The 21,469-nt window shown below is 48.7% G+C and overlaps 1 protein-coding gene across 1 annotated transcript; it reads right to left on the bottom strand.

The window, feature by feature from the left end:
- Positions 1-5,811: 5,811 nt before the first annotated feature.
- On the bottom strand, positions 5,812-15,617 carry BPIFA3 (BPI fold containing family A member 3). The gene is made up of 7 exons (XM_045980171.1): positions 15,497-15,617; positions 11,103-11,253; positions 8,944-9,051; positions 8,170-8,319; positions 6,844-6,928; positions 6,357-6,420; positions 5,812-5,846 (listed from the first exon to the last, which is right to left on the bottom strand). The coding sequence occupies exons 1-7, from the start codon at positions 15,615-15,617 to the stop codon at positions 5,812-5,814; spliced, it is 714 nt and encodes a 237-aa protein (XP_045836127.1).
- Between the last annotated feature and the right edge of the window lie 5,852 nt (positions 15,618-21,469).

Raw genomic sequence — 21,469 nt, 5'->3', positions numbered from 1 at the left:
GTAGGTGGGACAGTAAGCCACTTGATGGACAAGTTAAACAGAGAAAAACTTGAGATGGGGATGTTACTCAAGACTTCATGGTTTCCTGAGCAGGGCTGAGGTGGGGGGCCCATGCTCCGAGGCGGCCTGGCAGATCATGTTCAGAATGCAGGGAGAGGCGGCTCTCAGGAGCCTGGGAATGGGCCTCAGTCTCGTACTGAGGCTCTTTACTATTCCTGGTCCAGTTCTTTTTCTCCATTGGGAGGATTCTGGTTCCAAAGATTCAGATTGCCACTGACTTTCCTACATCAGGGGTTTCTTGCAGGACAGTCACTTGCAGGGGGCTGCCCATCCTCGTCAGAACCCTGGGCAGGAGGAAATGCTGAGCAGGACCCGGAGGCACAGCGGGGTGAATGCCCAAAGACACAGGATGGGACAGAGTCAGAACTTCTCGCGTCGGACAATCACAGTGAAACACTGTCAACGGCCAACAATTACTGAGCTCATGCCGAATGCCGGCCCGGCTTTGCTTTCCGCAGATGGCATTCTCAGGAATCCTTCCAGGGGTGTGGGCTGGGAACGAGCACCCCTCTTTTACAAGGGGAAAACTGAGGCTTGTGGTGCAAGTAGACACATCCAGGTGCGCACAGCAGGCCTGGGGCCAAGGCCAAGGACTTCACACTGCATGTGAATCACTGTGCAGGGACATGAAGACACCTTCCATACACTCATTGCCCATTTTGCTTTCCTGCATGTCATGATCCCATGAAATTTCACGTTTATACCCTGGAAAAGTCTGTGCAGTTTGCCAGGCCAAAAGAATGCTATGGCATCCTGGTCTCTACTTTTACCCTTCCTTCTTCCCTTCCCTAAGTGAAGTAATTAATGAGCCATTTGTCCCACTCTGGGGCCTTTGAATCCATTTTGCAGATGAAACCATTGAGACACAGAGAGGTCAAGATCTTAGCCTGGAGAGAGCAGCTAAACTTAACACCTTATGAGTAAAAGCAGGAAGAGGAACAGAAGGTACATATTTATTGAGCGCCTACGACATGCCAGGTGCTCTCCCTACCTGAACCTCATCCTTGTCAGGAGGGGTTGCTATTGCGGCCCCTCAAAGATCAGATGAGAAGTCTGAGGTTCAGAGAGGCGGACATATTCCCAGGGATGCACAGGAAGTGAATGGTGGAGTCAGGACTCACCTCTGTGTCTTATGCCCGTGTAATCAGTGAGCCACGCTGCCCTCCCTCGTGCCAGGCCCTCCCTGGAACTGCTTTCCTTCCTGGCAGAGCCCGGCTGGTGTCTCCAACGGGCTTGTGCCATGGCTCTGAACTCACTTGCCCATTGAAACACTCTCTAGACTCTTTCCACAGCTTGTGTGTTGTCAACCATCCTCAGGAGGGTTTCATTTTTTGTTCTCTTGGCACAACTCTAGTGGGTTGGCTCAGATTGCTACTATCTTTGTGGGGAAACTGAGGTCGGTATGTCGAGGGACTGATTAAAGTTCATGCAGCTAATTTCTGGACAGCCGACAGCCACTGGTTTGAAGCCAGGAGGCTGCTCATGTATTATGGCAGAGAGGGGATGGGTCAGGGGATGGCCAGTTTGAATCACCCTGATTCAGATCCCGTTACCTGGGCAAGTAGCGCTAATCCCTTGAACTGCAGTTTCTTCATCTGTACAACGGGAGGATGCTATCCACCTGTCTGGGCTGTAGCAGGATGAGGTCTGGGGAGCAGGTGTGAATCTTGGTTCATAATCTTAAGTGTCTATGTTTTTCTTTCTCATGTATCTGTAGCTTAGTTACCATTTCAAATGCCAGTTTGCTGGATAGCAGAAGCTTCCCCACTTTTCCCTGTCCCAAGGGCTTCATTGGTATTAAGGCATCTAAAAGGAGGCTGCCCTATCACTATTTTGGCTCGAAATGGAGAGACTTCCCCATGCCGTCTGGCCCCCTCTTTATTGCAAAGACAGTGTGCTTCCCTCCTGTCCAAAAGGCTCCCTTAGATTTAACATTTACTTCTTACTCCCTGTTTGACACTCAGAATTGTTCTGCTGTTTCGCACCTTTGGGCCTCAGGCAGGACTGTGGGGGTCCACCCCAGCTCATCTCCCTGGACCTACCTAGACCCTCCAGTTAACATTCTCTCCTTGGGGTCTTGTCACCTCTCGTGGCTCTGGAAGGGGCCACGGGCACAGGTGCCCTCCGTTCATGAATCCAGCACACCGACTTGAGGTTTCTGATGTCCCTCCTCTCCTGCCAAGCTTTGCCTGGGGAGTAGCAAGGGCACCGGACACTTTTCAGAACCCACTAGAACTACATTCTCTTCAGTGTCTCTTGGACTTGCACACTCCCCCAGTCTAATGTGGAGAATGTTCTAGTCTTGGGAGCAGGAAATCTTGCTTCAATTCATACATATGCTAATTTATGCTCTGAGTTTTGAAATGAAAAAACCCAGGCTTAAAAAAAAAAAAAAAAGATCTAGGAAAATTGGCTTCCCCCCCCTTTGATGTGTAGTTCTGTGACTCTTAATATGCGTATAGTTTCACGTAGCTGCCGTAATAATCGGGATATAGAAGGGTTCCATCACGCCCACATACCCTCACGCTGCACTTTTATTGTCACACTCTCCCCCCACCCACTGGCAACCACTGATTTGTTCTCTGTCACTACTGTTCGTTGAAGACCCAGGCCTTGGAAACCCATAAGCCTTCTCCTCACTTCTGCCAGACTGGGCCTTTCTCGGAACTGCCTCTCCCACAGCCCTGAGGAGGGCAAGGGGCGTGGAGAATCCGGAGACGTGAAAGGTCATGCTGCTAACATTTCAGGATGGTGTTTTCCACCTTGGTGATATCAGTGCCTTCCCAAAGTGTTTCTCAGAAACTGTAGGTGGTGCCTTTTGCTTCCTACATCTCAGCGGGGTGCTGGGTCCAGGTTCTGTTGTCTAGGAGCAAGATCAGACTGAGGGGGATCTTCAGGGGGCCTTGGAAACCCCAGTGGTGGGGTGCCTGGGTGGCTCAGTTGGTTAGGTGCCTGCCTTCCGCTCAGGTCATGGTCCCAGGGTCCTGAGATTGAGAGGGCTAAGCAGGGGAAACAAAGGCAGCTTGCAGCCCAGTGCCTGGCGCAGAGTCAGTACTCCTTAACAGAAGGGCATAGAAGTTACAAGGCACAGACAGGTGGGGCCTGGAGCCAGCTTTTGGGCACTTGGGGCTGAATTTCTCCTTAAATCCCCCCAGACCCCAGCCCCGGTATCATAATAGAAGCCCATTGTGCCACAAGCTCTGCTGGGAGAAAACGTGATGAGTCTATGGCTCTATGACCCTCAAAACAAAAATAGAATCTGAGAAACCCAGGGAGGCCCCTTGAGGAAGGAGGCCCCTGAGTCACCCCCGGAAGGGTCAGGAGGAAGGCAGACAAAAGCTGCCTTCAGAAAGGGGCCAGGCAACCTCGCTGGACAATGGGGCCCAGCCCTCCTATGTTTGATCTTAGAATCATGACCTGGAAGTCCTCCCCCCATCAAACTCAAGGGGAATCCTCTGTATGAGAACTTGGGCGTTTAGGGTTGCAAATCCCCAACAAAGCATTTTGGATTAGGCGGTCTGATTTTAAAGGAGGAGACAGGAGGCTTTCTCACCCCATTTTCATCTCTGAGCTGTTGACACTTCCTTGTTTGCACTTGTCAGTCCAGCCGATGGCCTCAGTCATCATTTCCCCCTCAGTGTGTGTGCGGTGGGGGCTGCTAGGAGGAAGACTGGGAGGTCTGCAGGGTGAATCCACGAGGCCAAGCCTGGGCTCTAGAGTCTGGCCTGAGCCAGTCAACTTATTGTTTCCTTGCTGTGTGATCTTGGGCTAGGGGCTTTCTCTCTCTCAGCCTCGGGGTCCTCCTGCATGGATTTGCTGTGAGGATGTGATGAGACACTGAATAGAATCTCTGAGCACCAGGCTTGGCACATGCCAACTGCTTACTATGTGTGTGCTACTATGATTAATATGTGTGTGTTATTTCCCCTTGATTTCTCAGAACGCTTTGCCTCCCCTTGGGAGGAGGGCGAGAATCAATATTTAAGAACTGAATAGTCCTTAATCAAATAGTTAACAATGATTTAAATGAGTTTTCATAAGCATTTCCCATGGACCTAGTGTGTGCTAAACATATTGCAAATGTTTTTTCATATGCTCCTATAAACATCGCATAGTAAATATATTTTTTTAAGATTTTATTTGTCAGAGAGAGAGCACAGGCAAGGGAAACAGCAGAGGGAGAGGGAGAGGCAGGCTTCCTGCTGTGCAGGAAGCCCGATGCGGGGCTCCATCCCAGGACCCTGGGATCATGACCTGAGCTGAAGGCAGACTCTTAACCAACTGAGCCACTCAGGTGTCCCATGATAAATATTTTTTATTTCAGAAATGTGTGTTAAAGTCTAATATATGTAAGAAAAATGCACATAAGTGAATAGCTTAGTGAATTTTCTTTCTTTCTTTTATTTTTAAAAAGATTTTATTTATTTATTTGACAGACAGAGATCACAAGCAGTCAGAGAGGCAGGCAGGGGCCTCAATGAGCAGAGGCCCCAATGTGGGACTCAATCCCAGGACCCTGAGACCATGACCCAAGCCAAAGGCAGAGGCTTAACCCACTGAGCCACCCAGGCCCCTTGCTCAGTGAATTTTCAAAAACTAAACACCATCCCCACACCCAGCATCCAGATCAAGAAACAGAAGCCGGCCTCCAGCCCCTCCTGGTCACTAACACCCTCCTCAAGGCTACCCATGGCCCTCATCTGTGACAGCATGGGTTCCTTTTGCTGTTTTTGAGCTTCATATAAATGGGAGATGCAATGTGTGCTCTCCCGTGCAGGGCTTTGTTTCGAGTGTCATGAAAATGAGCCCTAATGGGCATTCAGGGTGTTGGATCAGGGACTGTGAGGACCACTGCTGCCATGAGCAGTCTTACCCATGTCTTGTGGTGGCCTCAGGCCCGTGTTTCTGTGCGGCACCTGCGGGGAGTGGCTGCAGGGCCGCAGGCCAGGCCTATGGGTTGCTTTTGTAGCCACTGCCACCGGGATTTGGAAAGCAATGGTGCACCTTACCTCCCACCAGTGGGGACCAGACTCTTGTTGCTCCACATCCTGGAAGATCTCTATCCCCACTATGTGGGTGAGGGAGACCTGAAGGGAAGTTGCCTTGTCCCCAACACAGCCAGTGAGTCCTCAAACCAGAATCACCCACCTTAACAGGCACTTGCTGCACTCCCACTCTGGGCCAGCCCTGTCCTGGGGGCCGGGGATCAGCGGTCATTCTGAGGCACAGGGTTCATACCCACATGGGACTTCTCATTGGGCTGAACTGAATTTGAACTCAGATCTGTTCAGTGCCAACAATTACGCTTTCCACTCTGTCATCCTTTCCCTACACTCCATTGGAGCCTCGCAAAGCAGCTGGCACATAGTAGGTACTCAACAAATATGGGCTGAAAGGGAATGGGAACTCTCAACAAGGCCCTCCCTGCATTGATGAACAAACCTAGAGATGGGCTTCTCATTGCCAGTTACAGGAAAACACAGTATTTTCTCTGGCGTTTCTAGGCTGATGAGCAAACCCAGGCATAGTTAGTCTTAGCATGGATCCTTCATCAAGTCTGACTTCTGGAACACTAAACTCAGGGCCCAGGAAGGGACATCTCTGTACCCTTCAGAGTTAGAGTTTATTATGGGACAGGATAGGCCGCCACAGGGCCTGTGGTAAAGGTGTTTGGGGGCAGTGGAAACCCCACTCTGAGGAAGACTTAAAGTCCCAAGGTGTGGAACCTCCTTCCAGATCAGTGGGCTGGACTCATAGTTGGTTGAATTTGTGAGCAGCAGCCTGTTCTGTAAGGAGAAGAGGCAGCATCAGTCACTAGGGTGACTGCCGGTCCAGCCCTTGTAGGGGACTCTCATCCATCCATGCCAACCTAGGGCCAGTGCCCAAGCTACTTGGGTTAACATTCTTTCCAAATGGTAAGTACTTATGTGCTTATTCCATTCACTAGACTGTGAGCTCCCTGAAGGTGGGAACAGTGTCTCTTTGCAAATGGAGGGCGGTCTTAGGTTTGGGGGTGCGGAAGCAGTGCTCCCTAAAGGACTGAATGGAGATCTTGGGAGGAACTACAGTTTCTGGTAATCTGGAGATTTGGGTGACTGATGGGGCACAGCTGGTAGGCATGCCCTCTGCTGTCCGAGCTCTCTCAGGGGACAGGAACGGTCTTCATCATATGGTCCCCTCTAAGTGTGCTCAGAGCACAGGCAGACCCCCCTCCGCAGGCCTCACTGGGAGCTGCACTGGGACACCTCCTCCCTTTACCAATCCTGAGTCCTCCCTGGACGGATGCGGACACTCACCCATGAGGCTCTTCAACAGTTTCACATCCAGCTGTGTAAGGATTTCACTGATCAGAGGACACACCTGGGCCACCAACACAGAGTGAAGGGTCAGGCCAGGGACTAGGAAAAGAAAGCTAGAGAGCCTGCGGCTGGAAGCTTAGGCCTCACTGGAGTTCCACAGGGAATCATAGCAAGAGTGGCTCTCTTGTATTGAGCACCAGCGGGATGCCATGCACAGCACTTCTGCTGCCCGAATCCTAGTCACGACTCTATGACATGGGGACTGCGGGGATTCCCATGCTACAGATGGGGAAACTGAGGCACAGGGAGGCTGAGTCCCTTGCCAAGGACACCCAAGCCAGTAGATAACAAAACTGAAATTTTTAATGGAAAATTATCAGGTCCTAAAGCCCAAGATTGGAAACTTTTTCTGAATTGCCAGTATGTATGTCCTGACCCTCAGACGCAAAGATACCTCAGGGGACAATATTTTTCTCGAACTTACCTGACTTTCCACCAGGTGTGGGATAACTTTTGGCAGGGTCTCCCTGAAGTTGCGGAGAAAATGTTTCATCTTTGGGGAGATATTTCTAGAAAGAGAGGTAGATACACAGAACAGATAAATCTGTGCAGTACCAATGCCAGGCGCTAGGCAGTGAGTACACCTTACACAGTCATTTAATCCTCAGCCAGCCCTATACTAGAGGCATTGCTGTCAGTAGTTGAAGGGGCAACTCAGAGAGGTGATGTGACTTGCCTAAGGTCACACAGCCAGTAAATGCTGATTAGATTAGAACCAGGTCACTAGAGCTCCAGAGTTCATCCCTTCCCCTGCACTGTCCTAGCCTTGAATGCCTGGCATGATTTAGGCATTTAGTGAATGTCTGGTGAGTAAATGAATGGACACCCACTGAAGACCTAGTTGCTTTTAGCATTCTGGAATTGCAGGGAGAAATCACACCCAAATCTTTCCCTCAAGAGTCTGCTGAGTTGATAGACTTGGTCAGCCAGTATATAAATCTGTTATACTCTATTAATTAATATACCCTACAAATAGCTCTATTTTTTTTTCTTTCTTGTTCACAACTGTATCCCTAGCATCAGGCATGCCATGTCTGGCTCATAGTAGGTTCTCAATCAGTATTTGTTGAATGAATGAGTGATGAAGAGGAGTTCTAGAGAAGAAGGGAAGGGCATTCCAACCAAAAGGATCAGCATGTGCAAAGGCACGGTGGTATGAAGATACATGGTGTGTTAATGGAAGGATAGGCCCTTCAGCAACACAAGAGGGCAAAGGGCTATAGGATGGGGCAGGTGAGAGGTCAAGTGGGGTCCTGACTGACATCCAGGAGTTTGCTCTTCATTCAGAGGGCTTTGGAGAACAACTGGAGTGTTTGGAGGAGGAGCTAGGAGACATGACCCCATTTCTGTGTTAGAAAGTTAATTCTGCCACAGGGAAGAATGGAGTGAAGGAGGTGAGGTCTCAGTCTGGGAAACCCAGCTTGGCTCCTGCAGTGGTCCACAAAGTGGTCTAGGAGCTGAGATAGTAGCAGTGGGGATGGAGAGAGAGGAGACAAGCGGGGGCTGCTGGTAGGTAGGTCATTGATGGGAGCCAGTGAAGGTGGGCAGTTGGGCATGAGGAGGACAAAGAGTTTGGCTCCGGGGAGGTTGGCTGGGCCCATCACTGGGATGCTGACTCAGGAAGAGAAGTAGGTCCTGGGGAAAGGGTGAGATCTGTGTTGGGCTCATCTAGGAGGTGGTAGAGCCGCATGGCCACAGCTAAGGCTAGGCAGGAAGGGCCCAGCCCAGTGGAGGGCAGCTGGGATCTTACTCGGTTAGGACTGTTGTGTGGATGCTGCTAGGCTCTACAGAGCAATTGCCTATCACCAGATGCCGCCGGCCAAACTCGTCTTTCTCCAGCCAGAACTCCACAACCAGGTTCATGCTTGCATGTGTCTTTATAATCTTGTTATTGAAGGGCCTGGGGACAAGAGAGAGGAGGAAGAGGGAAAGGGCAGGAAACAGAGAGGAGGTGGTGGAAACAGCCAACACAAAGGGAAGAGTGACTCTTTCAATAAACCAGCCCTGCCTGTTGACTCCTGCAACCAGTGATCAAGGAGAAAATGCTGTTAGGCAGAGTGACTTCTGAAAATCCTTTAGGCAGACCAGCCAAGGGGCCTTTCAATATTCAGAAGTGGAGAGTTTATCTTATTTTAAAAAAGTCTGTACCATTTAGCTGTGGTTTCCCGTTTTCTTGGGGGCAGCTGATGGTAAAGGATAGTCTGAGCAGATGGAGGGAAGGTGATGATATAATTAAAGTGTTTCTCTCTTTTTTTAAAATCAGTGTAATGAACTCACATAGGTTTAAATGAGCAAATGACTGGGGATTTCTACTCACATTTCAGCTGAAGAAATTGGGGCTCAGAGATGTGAAGTGACCTGCCCAAGGTCACACAGTGAGTGAGTTCAGAAACCAGAATTTGAACCAGGTTGGAGTCATAAAGATCTAGGTTCCCCCGGTTGCCAAATTTCACCATCCCCCCAACTCCAAGATTCCCACTGAGAAGGAATAGCACCCTACCAACCCTGCTGTTGTATGACTCACAGTCTCAAGTCAACGTCAAATTCAAGTAAGATGTTTGCTGAGAACCACTCCTTATGGAAAGACATCCGGATCCCACTGTCGTCTAGCTGAATGCTGGTGATGTTGGCACTGTAGAAGGAAAGAGCAGAGGCCCTTCAAATGGGAGGGAGCTCAGACATCAGGGTCTCAGGCTGACGAGAAAGGCTGGCATTCTGTTTATGAAAAGGGCCTGGTGGTGGGGTTTGGAGTCAGATCCTTTTAAAGATGCTCAGAGAGGGCAAGAGCCAGCTGCAGGAGCCTAGGGCTGCAAGTTGTCCCAGAGGGCCCTTCACAGCTCCACACAATGAATGTGCGAAACCCACAGCCAGCAGCAGACCCACACGGGGGCTGTTCTCAGACCCAGCCACTGCCTCCTAGCACAGGGACCACCACCTGCCCAGGTGCCCAGGCCCAAGCCCTGGGAGCCTTCTTGGCCTTCTCCATCCCTCACCTTCACATTCAACCCAACAGTGAATCATGCTGGCTCTGCTTACAAAATATACCCAGAGGGGTGCCTGGGTGGCTCAGTGGGTTAAAGCCTCTGCCTTTGGCTCATTCATGGTCCCAGGGTCCTGGGATCGAGCCCCGCGTTGGGCTCTCTGCTTTGGTGGGAAGACTGCTTCCCCCACTCTCTCTGCCTGCCTCTCTGCCTACTTGTGATCTCTGTCTGTCAAATAAATAAATACAATCCTAAAAAATAAATATGCCCAGAATTTGGCAACTTCCCACTCCTTCTGTCCCTTTCACCTGGACCAGGCTACGATCACTTCTCGCCTGGAGATGTTCTAGTTTCTCTCTGGGCTCCTTACCATGAACTTGGTCTCTCTACAAACTATTCTCCATGCGGCAGCCAACAGGCAGCCCTATTACTTAACACTCTCCCTGGGTTTCTCACTGCTCTTGGAATAAAATCCGAACTCCACACTGTGACCCCTAAGACCTGCAGGGTCTGGCCCCACTTGCCTCCACAGCCGCACCTTCTGCCACCCTCTGCCTTGCTCACCCAGCCACACAGGACTTCTCATTCTCAGACACACCAGTCTCTTTCCTACCTCAGCCTTTGCACTTACTGCCCTCCTATGTCCTTCATGTGGTTTGCTTCCTTCTCTTCATTCTTCCTAGGGATTATCTCTTTAGAAAGGTCTTCCTGATCAGCCCCACTCTTACCTTACTAAAGCTGTCTTCATAACATATCCCTGTACCTGCAATTAGTTATTTACTTTTGTGACTTAACTAACTAGGATATAAGATCCAAAAAGGCCGTGACCATATGTCCTGTTCATAGCTGTATTCCAAGGACCCAGCCCCAGTCCTGGTACACAGCAGGTGTACAATGAATGCTTGTAACAACTATTATTAACAGAATGGAAGGAGGGAAGTGATTGTGGCTGCAGACATCCAGGGAAACCCTGCCAGCAAGTATGAGGGCTCATTAGAATGGCAAGACTGAGGGGCAGAATGAGAGAGAAGGGAGCTCAAGGGCGCAGCAGGTGGGAACCGGGTTGCTGCAGTGGAGTCGCTGGGGGCCTGGGAGGCTAAGGAGGCCCTGCCCTCCAGAGGAAGGAGTGGAAGTATGGTCGAGCAGCCCAGTCCTGCTCTGCTGGGTTAATCGGAATGCCCAATGCCTACACATCTACTGTGCGCAACAGAGAAAGCTACTAAGCCCCCGAGCCAGGGACAGTTATTTCACCCTTTTTACAGATGAGGGCTTAAGGCTGAAGCTCAGAGACCTCAAACACCTTATCTAGAGTCACACAGCTATCGAGCAATAGAGTGGAATTCAAATGTCAGACTCTAGTCCTGGGTTCCTTTGGCACCCCAGACCTTGATTCAGGCTGTGCTCTGGGCACCCATGTTAGAGACAAGGCTTGAGTGCTCAGGCCATTTCCCCAGGATTGGTGGCAGACCCAGGATTTAAATGCAGAAGATTTTATTCCTGGCATTGCTTTGATCACCCTGTTACGCTTCCTCCCCAAATGACCTCTCATATTGGGCCCCCCATTCAGTCTTGCTTTGGGCCTTTCATCCCCTCCTTCCAATCTTCCTGCTTTCCCTCTTCACAGCCTTGTGGCCCCACACACTGAGCTCTGCCAGAGCTTTATAGAGAGTCCTAGGGCCAGGGATGGGGCTCAGGGGCTCACCTGCTTTCTTGCTGTTGCTGGAGGCTCATGCCATTTATTAGCCGGCCCACCATCCCTGGGGCCATCTGCCCTGAGGCATTCAGACTGTCCATGAGGCGGAGGTTCTGGATTCGGCCCTCTACGTTGTGCTTCATGAGGCCCTGGGCAATAACTGGAATGGACAAGGGACTAGTGACATTGCATTGTGTCGTGGACAAGGTAGGGGGTTTGGAGTCAAGAAGCCTAGGTTGTGTGTGGGCTGGTGCATCTGCTTCTTGCTGAGAGATGGGTGCTTGTCACTCCTCAATTCCACTCTCTGCGTGGAAACCCACATGCCTCATCTGGAAAGTGGTGCTTTGCAGGGCTGAGGCAACAGCCCTGTGGGGGGTCTGGCCAGCAAGAGCGGCTCAAAGGAAATGTAATGGTGGGAAGCCCGCCCAGTGCCGTCTCTGAATCCGGGCCACAGAACCTAGTGTACAGCATGTATATCACAGTAAATGTTGCTTGGAGAGAACAACTAGGAAGAGAATGAATGTAATTTCTCTCACACTGTGCCTGGAATCAGCAGCAGGACTAAGTGGAGCTCCCAGCAGAGAATAAACTACAAAAAGGAAGGGGATTTTCAAGCGTCAGGCACGCTGAATCTTGCCTGTCTTGATGCTAGGATGAGGCCCAGCTCTGGCGAACCTCCAAGCATACCACAGGACACATGTATTTCACTGACTTGACCCTCCCTGGGATCAGAACCAACACTGCAGAGCAGCAGAAACCATGGTTCCGCCTCATTATCCCATGTTTCTGTTGCCTGCAAATAAGAAAGTGTGTCTGGAGTCCTAGATCTGGGTTGAAATGCTACCACCTTCCTGGGTCTTGATTTCCTCATCTGTATAATGGGGACAATAATAATGTACATCTCACAGGATTCTTGTAAGTTGAGATAAGTAGTCCAAAGAGAATTGGATAGATACCATTTATCCAAAAAAAGAATATTATTGAACATCTATTGAGTATCAGGCCTTGTGGTGCATACCAAAGACACAAACCAGTTTCCTGTCTAGTAAGAGAGATATACATTGACTAAAGAGTTTCAAAGATAGAGTGATACTGTAGGTATGCCTAGAACTCTTGGTAGTTCTTGGTTAATGATAACAACAACACTTGGAAAATTGTGAGCAGTGGACTAGTAGTTGTCAGTCCGATATCCATCCATCCATCTATCCGTCTGTCTAATATCCATCCATCTATCAGTCTGTGCATCTATCCACCCTCCCATCCATCTTCCATCTGTTCAAATACCCATCCATCTATTCATCTGTCTATCCATACTCCCATTCATCCGTCCTGTCATTCCCAACTGAACCCTCTTTTGGTTCAGGCACTCTGTCCAGTTCCTCGTCCAGATGAGAGGCCATCATTGCCCGGTGACTCTTTCAGGTTTAAAGTGGGCATGTAACCCAAGTTGGCCTTATCAGGCTAAACAGACGATCTTATGTTTCGCATTTGAGGGGAAGTTTCTTTCTGCCTCCTACTGGAAGGGAGCAAGGCAGTCTGTCGCTCTGATGGTCACTGGCCACCATTTTCCTACCACGCTGGGAACTAGAAGCCCGAGGATGACACTATGATGATAGCAGAGATTTAAAAAAAAAATGGGTAAAACCCAGCTCTGGGTGGCACCTTTGAGCTCCTGATTGAATCAGACCTGGAGCTTGTCCTACCTGTGAATTTTGGTTATGTGAAATAATGTTTTTGTTTTTTGTTTTTTTTTCAGCCACATTGAATTGGGTTCTCTGTTCTGTGCAGCTAAGTATCCTAACTGATAGGAGATGTGGTTATAGTGATAAATATATTCACAGTTGAAAAAGCATTTGGCCCATGCTTTTCTTCATTTAAATCTCCAGGGTGGCCCCATGAAATAGCATTCTAACTACACCCATTATAACCATGAGGCTGCCTGGACACCCAAATACACATGAATGTATTTCATAACCTAAATGGAATGGATACCTTTGTGGCAAACCATAAAATGCCAAGTTGTGATGAGGGAAATGAGAAACATTGATAATGTAAAAGATTTAAGAAATAGAAATAGTTAATTGAAGATTCCATTCCCCCAAAGTTTTTGATGCGGATGGTTTTGGGGAAGAGTTTTACCAAACTTTATATAAAGAGGTAATTGTGAAAAAGATAAAAAAAAGAAAAAGGTGCCAGATTCATTTTATGAGGCCAGTGTAACTTGCCCAGCTTCCAGAACAGTATTAGGGAAGAAAGGTCCACATCGATTTCATGTATGAAAAATTGGCTAAATTCCTATAAGATTATTAGCTAACAAGTTGAGTAGCCAATAGTACATTATAAAAATACAAATAATACATTACATGTTAATAAAAAATCTCTTTAAAAATACATTACATTATAAAATATATTTTAGTATGTTACATTATAAGTACATTCTGGTACATTATAAAAATAGTACAGTAAAAATATATCATTCTAATGACTTATGAAAGTATCAAATTTATTCCAGAAATGCTGGGATGGGTTCAACAGACAAAAATCTATTCATACAATTTATCACATTAACGATTTAGAAGAAAAAATAGAGTAATTTTTAGAGGTAGAAAAACATTTGTTAAAAGGCAGTACTGATTTATGATTAAGAAAAATTCATAAAAAAAGAAAAATTCAGAAAACCAGAGCTATGGAGATTTCTTTAACATGATAAAAAAGATTTCAAAAACCTCCGGAAAATGTCGTACTTAGTGGAGCATTCTACATCTACAACTTTGTGACAGTTTGGGAGAAATGTTAGCACTGGTTAGACCTGAAGAAGGATCAGCGTCAAGAATAAATTAACGCTGGGGCGCCTGGATGGCTCAGTGGGTTAAATCCTCTGCCTTCGGTTCAGGTCATGGTCTCAGGGTCCTGGGATCGAGCCCCGCATCGGGCTCTCTGCTAGCAGGGAGCCTGCTTCCTCCTCTCTCCCTGCCTGCCTCTCTGACTACTTGTGCTATCAAATAAATAAATAAAATCTTAAAAAAAAAAGAATAAATTAATGCTCAAATCAGAGAGAATAAAACGAAATCCCTAGGGAAGCAAAGAGAAACATGGACAAGAGATGAGGACAGGAAATTCGAAGAAGTCAAATGGCTAGTGAAACTGGGATGAGGAGCTCGAACTTCCCACAGATCAGATGAAGTCAAGCTGAGACAATTCCATAGCACTCACGTGCACTTCAGGCTGGCAGATGGGAGAAAGACAGTGTTATGTATGGAATTGTGTAGCTCCTCCTGCCCCCAAATTAACATACTGAGGTTTTAGCATCCAGTGGGACTGTATCTGGAGACTCTACCTCCTTGAAGGAGGTAAAGAAGCTTAAGCTGTGGTCATAGGGTTGGGGCCCTAATCCGTTAAGACTGGTGTCCTTCTAAGAAAAGACAGAAACAGCAAAGTGCACTCTCCGTGCACATGCAGAAGGAAGGCGCATATGCGGACACAGGGAGAGGGCAGAGACCCACAAGCCAGAAGGAAGAGAGAAGAAGAGGGGTTTTATTAGAAGTCAACCCTGCGGGCGCCTTCATTTCAAACTGCCAGCCTCCAGAATTGTGAGAAAAGAAATGTCTGTTGTTTGAGCCTGTGGTATCTTGCTGTGGTCACTGGAGTAGACTGAGGCAGATGAATCCTCTCCAGTTTTGGGAAACAGGGCTGGGGAGACGGGTATGCTTTTTAGTCAGTGGAGCCTGTATAGAGCAGCACAGCCCTTCTAGAAAGCAGTTTGATAGTCATTTGTTAAATTGAGTTTGTATCTACCCTAGGGCCCAGCCACCCATTCCACTTCTGGGTCTCTCCCAGAGACATTCTTCTACGGCTCCTAACAGGGACATATGCAAGGATGTTGATCTCAGGATAGCTTAGAGTTCAGGAGTTCAGGGAGTTAGAGACGACTCAGCAGTCCATCCCTAGGGAAGTGGCCAAGCAGTGATGAGTCCAATCTCATGGACTTCTCATTACCAGCATGAAGCAACAGATGTCAACAGCACAGTGTCCAATGAAAACAGTAAAAATCAAGATCTATATGGTGATACCATCTATGCAAATCAAAACACTGTTATGTTGTATCGGGATGTGATTGTACATAAACACATGTGTTAAACACACCGCAGAGCTGAGGAAGAGGGGTGGGAGTAAGAATAAGCAGTAAAGGGGAAAACAACAGAATAAACCCAAGAGGGCCTTGCCACGATTCACAGTAATGATGACATTCCATGAACTGGCATATGATAATTCAACCTCAGTTTTCTACACTTGAGGTCTAAGAGAAAAAGGGAGAGAGGGAGTGACTGACCCAAGGTCACCCAGCAGGATAATGCCTTCCCCACCTAACCTGGGACAGTGGACAGAGCACGGGGTGAGCTTACTTCTCGCCAGAGCTGGTCTGTCCATGTGGGCCTCGGCCAGGCCACGCCAAGGCTGCTTGTGCAGTGCTGAGGGCACTGACAGCAAGCTGAGGAGGACCAGGAGCCTCCAGATTGGACACATCTTGGGTTCTGGGACCTGCAGGTGTCAAGAAGGGTCATATGGTACCCAGGTGGGTGGTTGCGGGGTTGGCTGCCTGAATGAGTGGACTCATGGTTTTCTGTAGGAGAATGACACCAGAGTTAGCCCTGAGCATGCTGTGGGGAGGTGTCGTGATGGGCGCTGGCAGCTGCCACTGGGCTTTGCTCACATGGTGAGGGCGGCAGGTGGAACCCTGTGGGGAGGGCCAGGGATCCAGAGGGAGGCTGTGTTGCTTGGATACGCCCACTAGAGCCCACTGTTGGGTCATCCAGTGAGAGTCCCCTCCCAGATCCTGCTCAGGCTGGGTATTGGGGATCCTACAGTAAATGAACGAGGATAGCTAAATTCAGTCTTTCCGGTTGGATTAGGACTTTCTTAAGGTCAAGATCATTCGCAATGCCTACCATGATGCTTGCTTGCCAGGAATTAGTGTTAATGAATGCTTATTGAGTGACTCAATGACTGAACACATGAATGAATGAGAATAGTTGATCTCTGAACTGCCTAACAAACTTTAAGTTTCTGTAGGGGAGGGTGTGAGGTGAATTAATCCTCCCATGTCCAGTACTGCCCATGTTTACCGCACGGTAGTTAGCAGTAAGTGTTTGTTAAATGATACGAATGAATGCATGAACAGTTGGATGGATGAGATTTACAGGAGGTGGACAGAGAGCCTTGAAGCCAAAGCATTAGGTTTACTTCATTGCCCTGGAGTTGGGGGTTGGAGAAACTTCAGTTCAAGTCCCCCTGTCCTCATCATCTCAGGAAATAGTGCCACAATCTATCCAGTTGCTCTGGCCCCAGCTTTTGGGGTCCTTCTCGACTCTTCTTCCCACCTTGCCCACCACCCATCTGTCCGGCCACCCTGTCAGCACTTCCGGAGCCTGATCACATCCAGCAGCCCCTCCTCAGCCCCCCTCACATCGCCCTGGATTACACTGGGCCGCCCCGACCTGGTTTCGTGGCTTTCTCGCTTGCCCACCTACAATCTGTTTTGCACACCACAGTCTGTACAATCATTTTTTAAAAAGATTTATCTATTTTCATTTGAGGTGGGTAAAGGGGCAGAGGGGGAGGGAAGGAAGAGAATCTCCAGTAGACTCCCCGCAGAGCCCAACGCGGGGCTCGAGCTCATGACCCTGAGATCATGACCTGAGCCAAAACTGAGAATCAGATGCTTAACCAACTGAGCCGCCCCAGTGTCCCCTGCATGATCATTTTAAGATGTTAATCAGACCAGGGCCCTCCTCTACTCAAAATTCTCTCAAGTTTCCCACTGCTACACAGGCCTCGGGGGTCCGGGCCCCGCAGTTCATCTGCTGGGAGCTCTGAGACAAAGGCACTCCTCACTCCCTGTGCTCTCCTCCTGGGCTGTAGGGAATGTACAGGGTCCTTTGCAGAGCTCACAAAGCCCTGGGGCCATCCTTGGGCACTTCACATCCAGTTTTGTAAGAGATCATAACGAAAGCATTCGTTCAGGGTGATGGCTTTCCGGAATTGACGTCCTCGCAGGGTTCACACTCCCCTTGGGGATGTTTGTAGAATATCAGTTACCTCGAAATGTACTTTTCCAGTCTTCCTGGTCTTGTGTAACCAGTTGGGATTTTGTTATTTTTTTGTCGAGAAAATTGGAGAAGAGTGGGCACTGTTGGGAGGAACAAACCTGTTGTCCTTGCTCTTTGAAGGTCTGACCTTGGGAGTGAGGCGGGCTGTTAGTCCTGCCCCATCACAGGCTGTGACTCTCAGGGTCACCGATTCTATGGAGATGACAGGGTGGAGGGTGTAGACTTTCCAAGCCCGGTGCAGGACAGGGGAGCGGGAGGCCGCTGCCCAGCAGTGAGCCCTGCAGTTCCTTGTCCTGGTGGTGCCCCTGTTCCTGTGGGGAGGCTGACAGTCTCCAGCCATCCCAGCTGGGAGCACGTGGTGGTGATGTGTGGCTGTGAAGGGGAGGCAGAAGTGCTCTGTGAGGGCCCAGTGAGGGAAAACCTGAGCAGTGGGGAGGGGGCTGTCAGAGAATCGACCTCCCTGAGGAGGACATTGAAGGGAAAGCTTAGCTGGTATGGCGTCTCGCCCCAGCCCACTCTCCCCGCCATCCCCGGCAGCTACCTCCAAGGTGGCGGCACTGACATTTATTTGGTGGACCTCGTTCACTGTGCGAAGCCGGCTCTGCAGGTGATCTCACTGCACCTTCCTAACGCATGTGAGGGGACAGGGACCGAGAGGAAGGCAGCAGCCTGCGGAGCTCCGGGGCCTGGAGGAAGATGAACTGCCCCCTCCAGCAGGCTCTCGGCCCCCCCCCCAGAGTAGTGAGATGTTGCTTCCTTTGGAAGGTGGAGCTGCTGGGGGCCCCAAACCTCATCTGTCACCATCACCTTTACTATTTCAAAGGACTTCCTTTCAAACAAACTTCACCTTTGGGGGGGGCATTCTGAAAATGTGACAAAAACTTTGGTTTGTCTGTTCAGAAAAACAAAATGCACCTCATTAAAAAATGTTGCTCGCAGTAGTAGGATTTCTATCCTCCTCCTAAGGTGTACCCATCGACACCAGTTAAAGCCCTGGATTTCCTGGGTAGTTGACTTTCAAGGAGTTTGACTTGGATAAAAATGTATTTATCTGTCAACCATTACTCCCTGTGGGCCTGTGATGGGTCAGGCACTGTGCTTGGCTCTAGGCAGTAACAGACACCCTGCTCCTCCAGCAACTTCTGGTCTGGTGAGAGAATCAGAAGCATTACATGGCAGAAGCAGTACATGGAACAATTACAAATCATATCAAAGGGAAAAAGTTGGGTAAGACTGAGAATAGGAGGGAGGCCACTTTGGACAATGGGTAGGGAAGGTCTCTCAGGAAGGTGACATTTGAGCTGAGTCCAGGAGGAGATGGAATCTGCACTGAGTGTAGATGGGGGAGGGAGTGTCTGGCAGACAGGATGGCAGGGGCAAAGGCCCTGAGGTGGGAAAAGGCTCAGCAGATTGGAGGAACAAGGGAAGATGGGTGTGGCTGCACCTACGGGGTTAGATCTTAGAGCACACATGCCCAGGCTCCTGTTCATAGCTCCAGGGAAGGGGTGTCCAGTGTGATAAGGAGGCAGGAGTTTCCCTGGCCAAACCAAAGGCCAGGCAGACTTTTGTACATGAACACCCTCCTATATAGTTGGGCAGAGGTGCCCACCTCCACCAACTGCAACTCCCTGGGCGCTAAGGCAGCTCCAGGTCCTCAGCCAAAGGGAGAGGTCCTGAAACTCCAGGGGGGCAGCAGAATGGATGGAAGCAGACTGGTGGAAGATTCCTGCACCTGATTCAGTAGGGTAGACTGGTTTCGTTCACTGAGAATCACGCTTCTATGGAATGGAATTCGTTATTCACACAGGCATTCATTTATTCCATTTTTTGGTAGAAACGTATATTTTTAATAATCAGACATCTAAAGACTGGAACTTTAACCAAAGGCAAACTTCCTGGAAAAGGGGGTGAGAGGAGTGGGGTGCCTTCTGAATGGAACATCACGTTGGACAAAGGATGATGAGGTTTTGGGTCTGGTGTGGCCTGAAGCAGGGAAGGGAATGTGGAAAAGCTGGAGTTTCTGGGTACCTTGCAGTGCTTTCAGGAGGACAAGTAGGGCTTGTAGAAATGCAGATTACTGGGCCACCCCTGAGGATTTAAGTCTGTCTCTGGAGGTGGGAACTGGAACTGAGCTTCTGGGTGAGTCTGCTGCACGGGTTCCTGAGAGCCATGTAGCTGAAGTAGGAAGATGATCCCAGACCACATTTGTTGACTGTGCTCAGAGGGCAGTCTCAGTGCCTTACTGGTAATCGCTTCTTTAATCCTCCACACAGCCCTTTGAGGGAGGTCCTATTATAATTGGCCTCCCTTTGCAGAGGCACAGAGAAGTTGAATAAAATCCCTGAAGTCACCAGCTAGGACAGGTGGGGCTGGGGCATGAGCAAGGCAGCCAGACCCACAGGAGGGAGATCAGAGGAGCCATCGCTTGGTCCCCATCTACTTCCTCCTCCCACATCCCACTCTGCTCCCTGGCACGATCCCATGGCCCCCACAGGCATTGCAAGGAGAGACGGGAAGAGCAATAGCAGACTCGTGTTGAGCCCCAACTCTGTGCCAGGCTCTGCTCTAAGCATTCGTTGTAGATTAATTTCATTAATCCAATAGCCCTGGAGAACTGTGTTGTTATTGCCGAATTTCACAGATGCAAAGCCTGAGACAGAGAGATGGAGTCACTTGCCCAAGGACACACAGCTGGTAAGCGTGGATCCAGGATTCAAACTCAGGCTATCTGGCTCTGTGGCCTGTATATCATCTAGATAAATTCACCCACGGCCCTTGCCCTTCACCCTGAGCTCTGTGAGCCTGTCTTGTTCAGTGGCCATTTCCTCTCATGTTTCAGAGAGGCCATTTTCATTTTTATTTTCAGTGAGCTGGCATTGATCCACCAGGGGGAGTGAAGACTGCAGGTCTCACCATAACCATGAACTCTCTGAACCACTAGGGGGCGGGAACCCCGACAAGCCCAGGGTCCTACCAAGCAGAGATGTTCTCAGGAGAAAATGAGGGAGGCAGGCCATTCACAATGACCACCTATTCAGAGCCACACTTGCCTTGAATGTCAGCCAGTGGGGAGGAGGAAATGTGCTTGAATCCTTCTCCTTAAAGTGCGCATCAGACCTCAGCATCCATCATAAGAAGCTTGAACAGGAGAAGTCAACTGAAAACAAAGCAAGTGGGGCACCTGGGTGGCTCAGTCCTTTGGGCATCTGCCTCTTGGTTTCGGATCAGGTCTTGATCTCAGGGTCCTGGGATCGAGTGCCTTGTCGGGTCTTGAGGGTCTTGAGTGCTTGAGGGTCTCTCTCCCTCTTTCTCTGCCCCTCACCCTGCTCATGTGTGTGGTCTCTCTCTCATAAATAAATCTTTAAATAAATAAATAAAAACAAAACAAAGAAGTAATAAAGATTAGGATAAAAATTAATGAAATAAAAACTGAAAAACATTAAAGAAAACCAATGAAGTCAGAAGCCAGTTCTTTTAGAAGATTAATACAGTTGATAAAACTATAGTCAGGTAGATTCAGAAAAAGAGTGAGAATACAAAAATGACCAGTATCAGGAATGAGAGGGTGATAGCATTACAGACTTTACAGGTATTATAAGAATAATAAGGAAATATTATTAATGACTTTATGCCAATTAATTTCTACAACTTAGAAAAAGGAACAAATTCCTTGAAAGAACAAACTACCAAAGCTTCTCCAGAAGAAATACGTAACCTGAAAAGCCCTATATCTATTAAAGATACTGAATTTGTAGATTAAAAACCTCAGTGCACAGAAAACTCTAGACCTAGATTGCTTCATCACCAAACACCATATTATACCCACGCTATTCCAGAAAATTGAAGGGGAGAGAATACTTACCAAGTCCTGCAATGAAGCCAGCCTTACCCTAATACGAAACCCAGACTAGGATCAATACTACAGAGCAATGTTTATCATGAACCTAGAGACCAAAATCCTCAACAGCATCTAAGTGACTTCAATACAGATTTAAATGTATACAAAGGATAATACATCTTGATTAAGTGGGGGTTTATCTCAAGAGATCAAGTTTAGTTTAGCATTTGAAAATCAGTGTAATACAGCCTACTAAGAAACTTGATATGTGGGCCATGAAGGACATCTCAGATTGCATGGGTCGCCATGCTTAGATATTCATCTTTACTAGGACTCAGTAGCAAGACCGGAGCTGTTTCTCAAAATTAAAACAATTATCTGCAGACCAGGATAGGGCTTTTCTCCAAAGCCCTAGAGATCTGTGCTGTGTT

This window comes from Meles meles, chromosome 16, assembly GCF_922984935.1.
Source record: "Meles meles chromosome 16, mMelMel3.1 paternal haplotype, whole genome shotgun sequence".
NCBI lineage: Eukaryota > Metazoa > Chordata > Mammalia > Carnivora > Mustelidae > Meles > Meles meles.
The sequence above is the reverse complement of the archived record's forward strand: the minus strand, read 5'-3'. Positions and strand labels throughout refer to the sequence as shown.

What these genes read in the sequence shown, in the direction of transcription:
- BPIFA3 (XM_045980171.1), bottom strand. Translation starts at nt 15,617, where the DNA reads ATGTGTCCAATCTGGAGGCTCCTGGTCCTCCTCAGCTTGCTGTCAGTG. An exon ending in TTTGACGTTGACTTGAGACT is followed by an intron (nt 8,320 to 8,943) that starts GTGAGTCATACA and finishes TCTTGTCCCCAG; the next exon opens with GCCCTTCAATAACAAGATTA. An exon ending in CACACCTGGTGGAAAGTCAG is followed by an intron (nt 6,421 to 6,843) that starts GTAAGTTCGAGA and finishes TTGGTGGCCCAG; the next exon opens with GTGTGTCCTCTGATCAGTGA.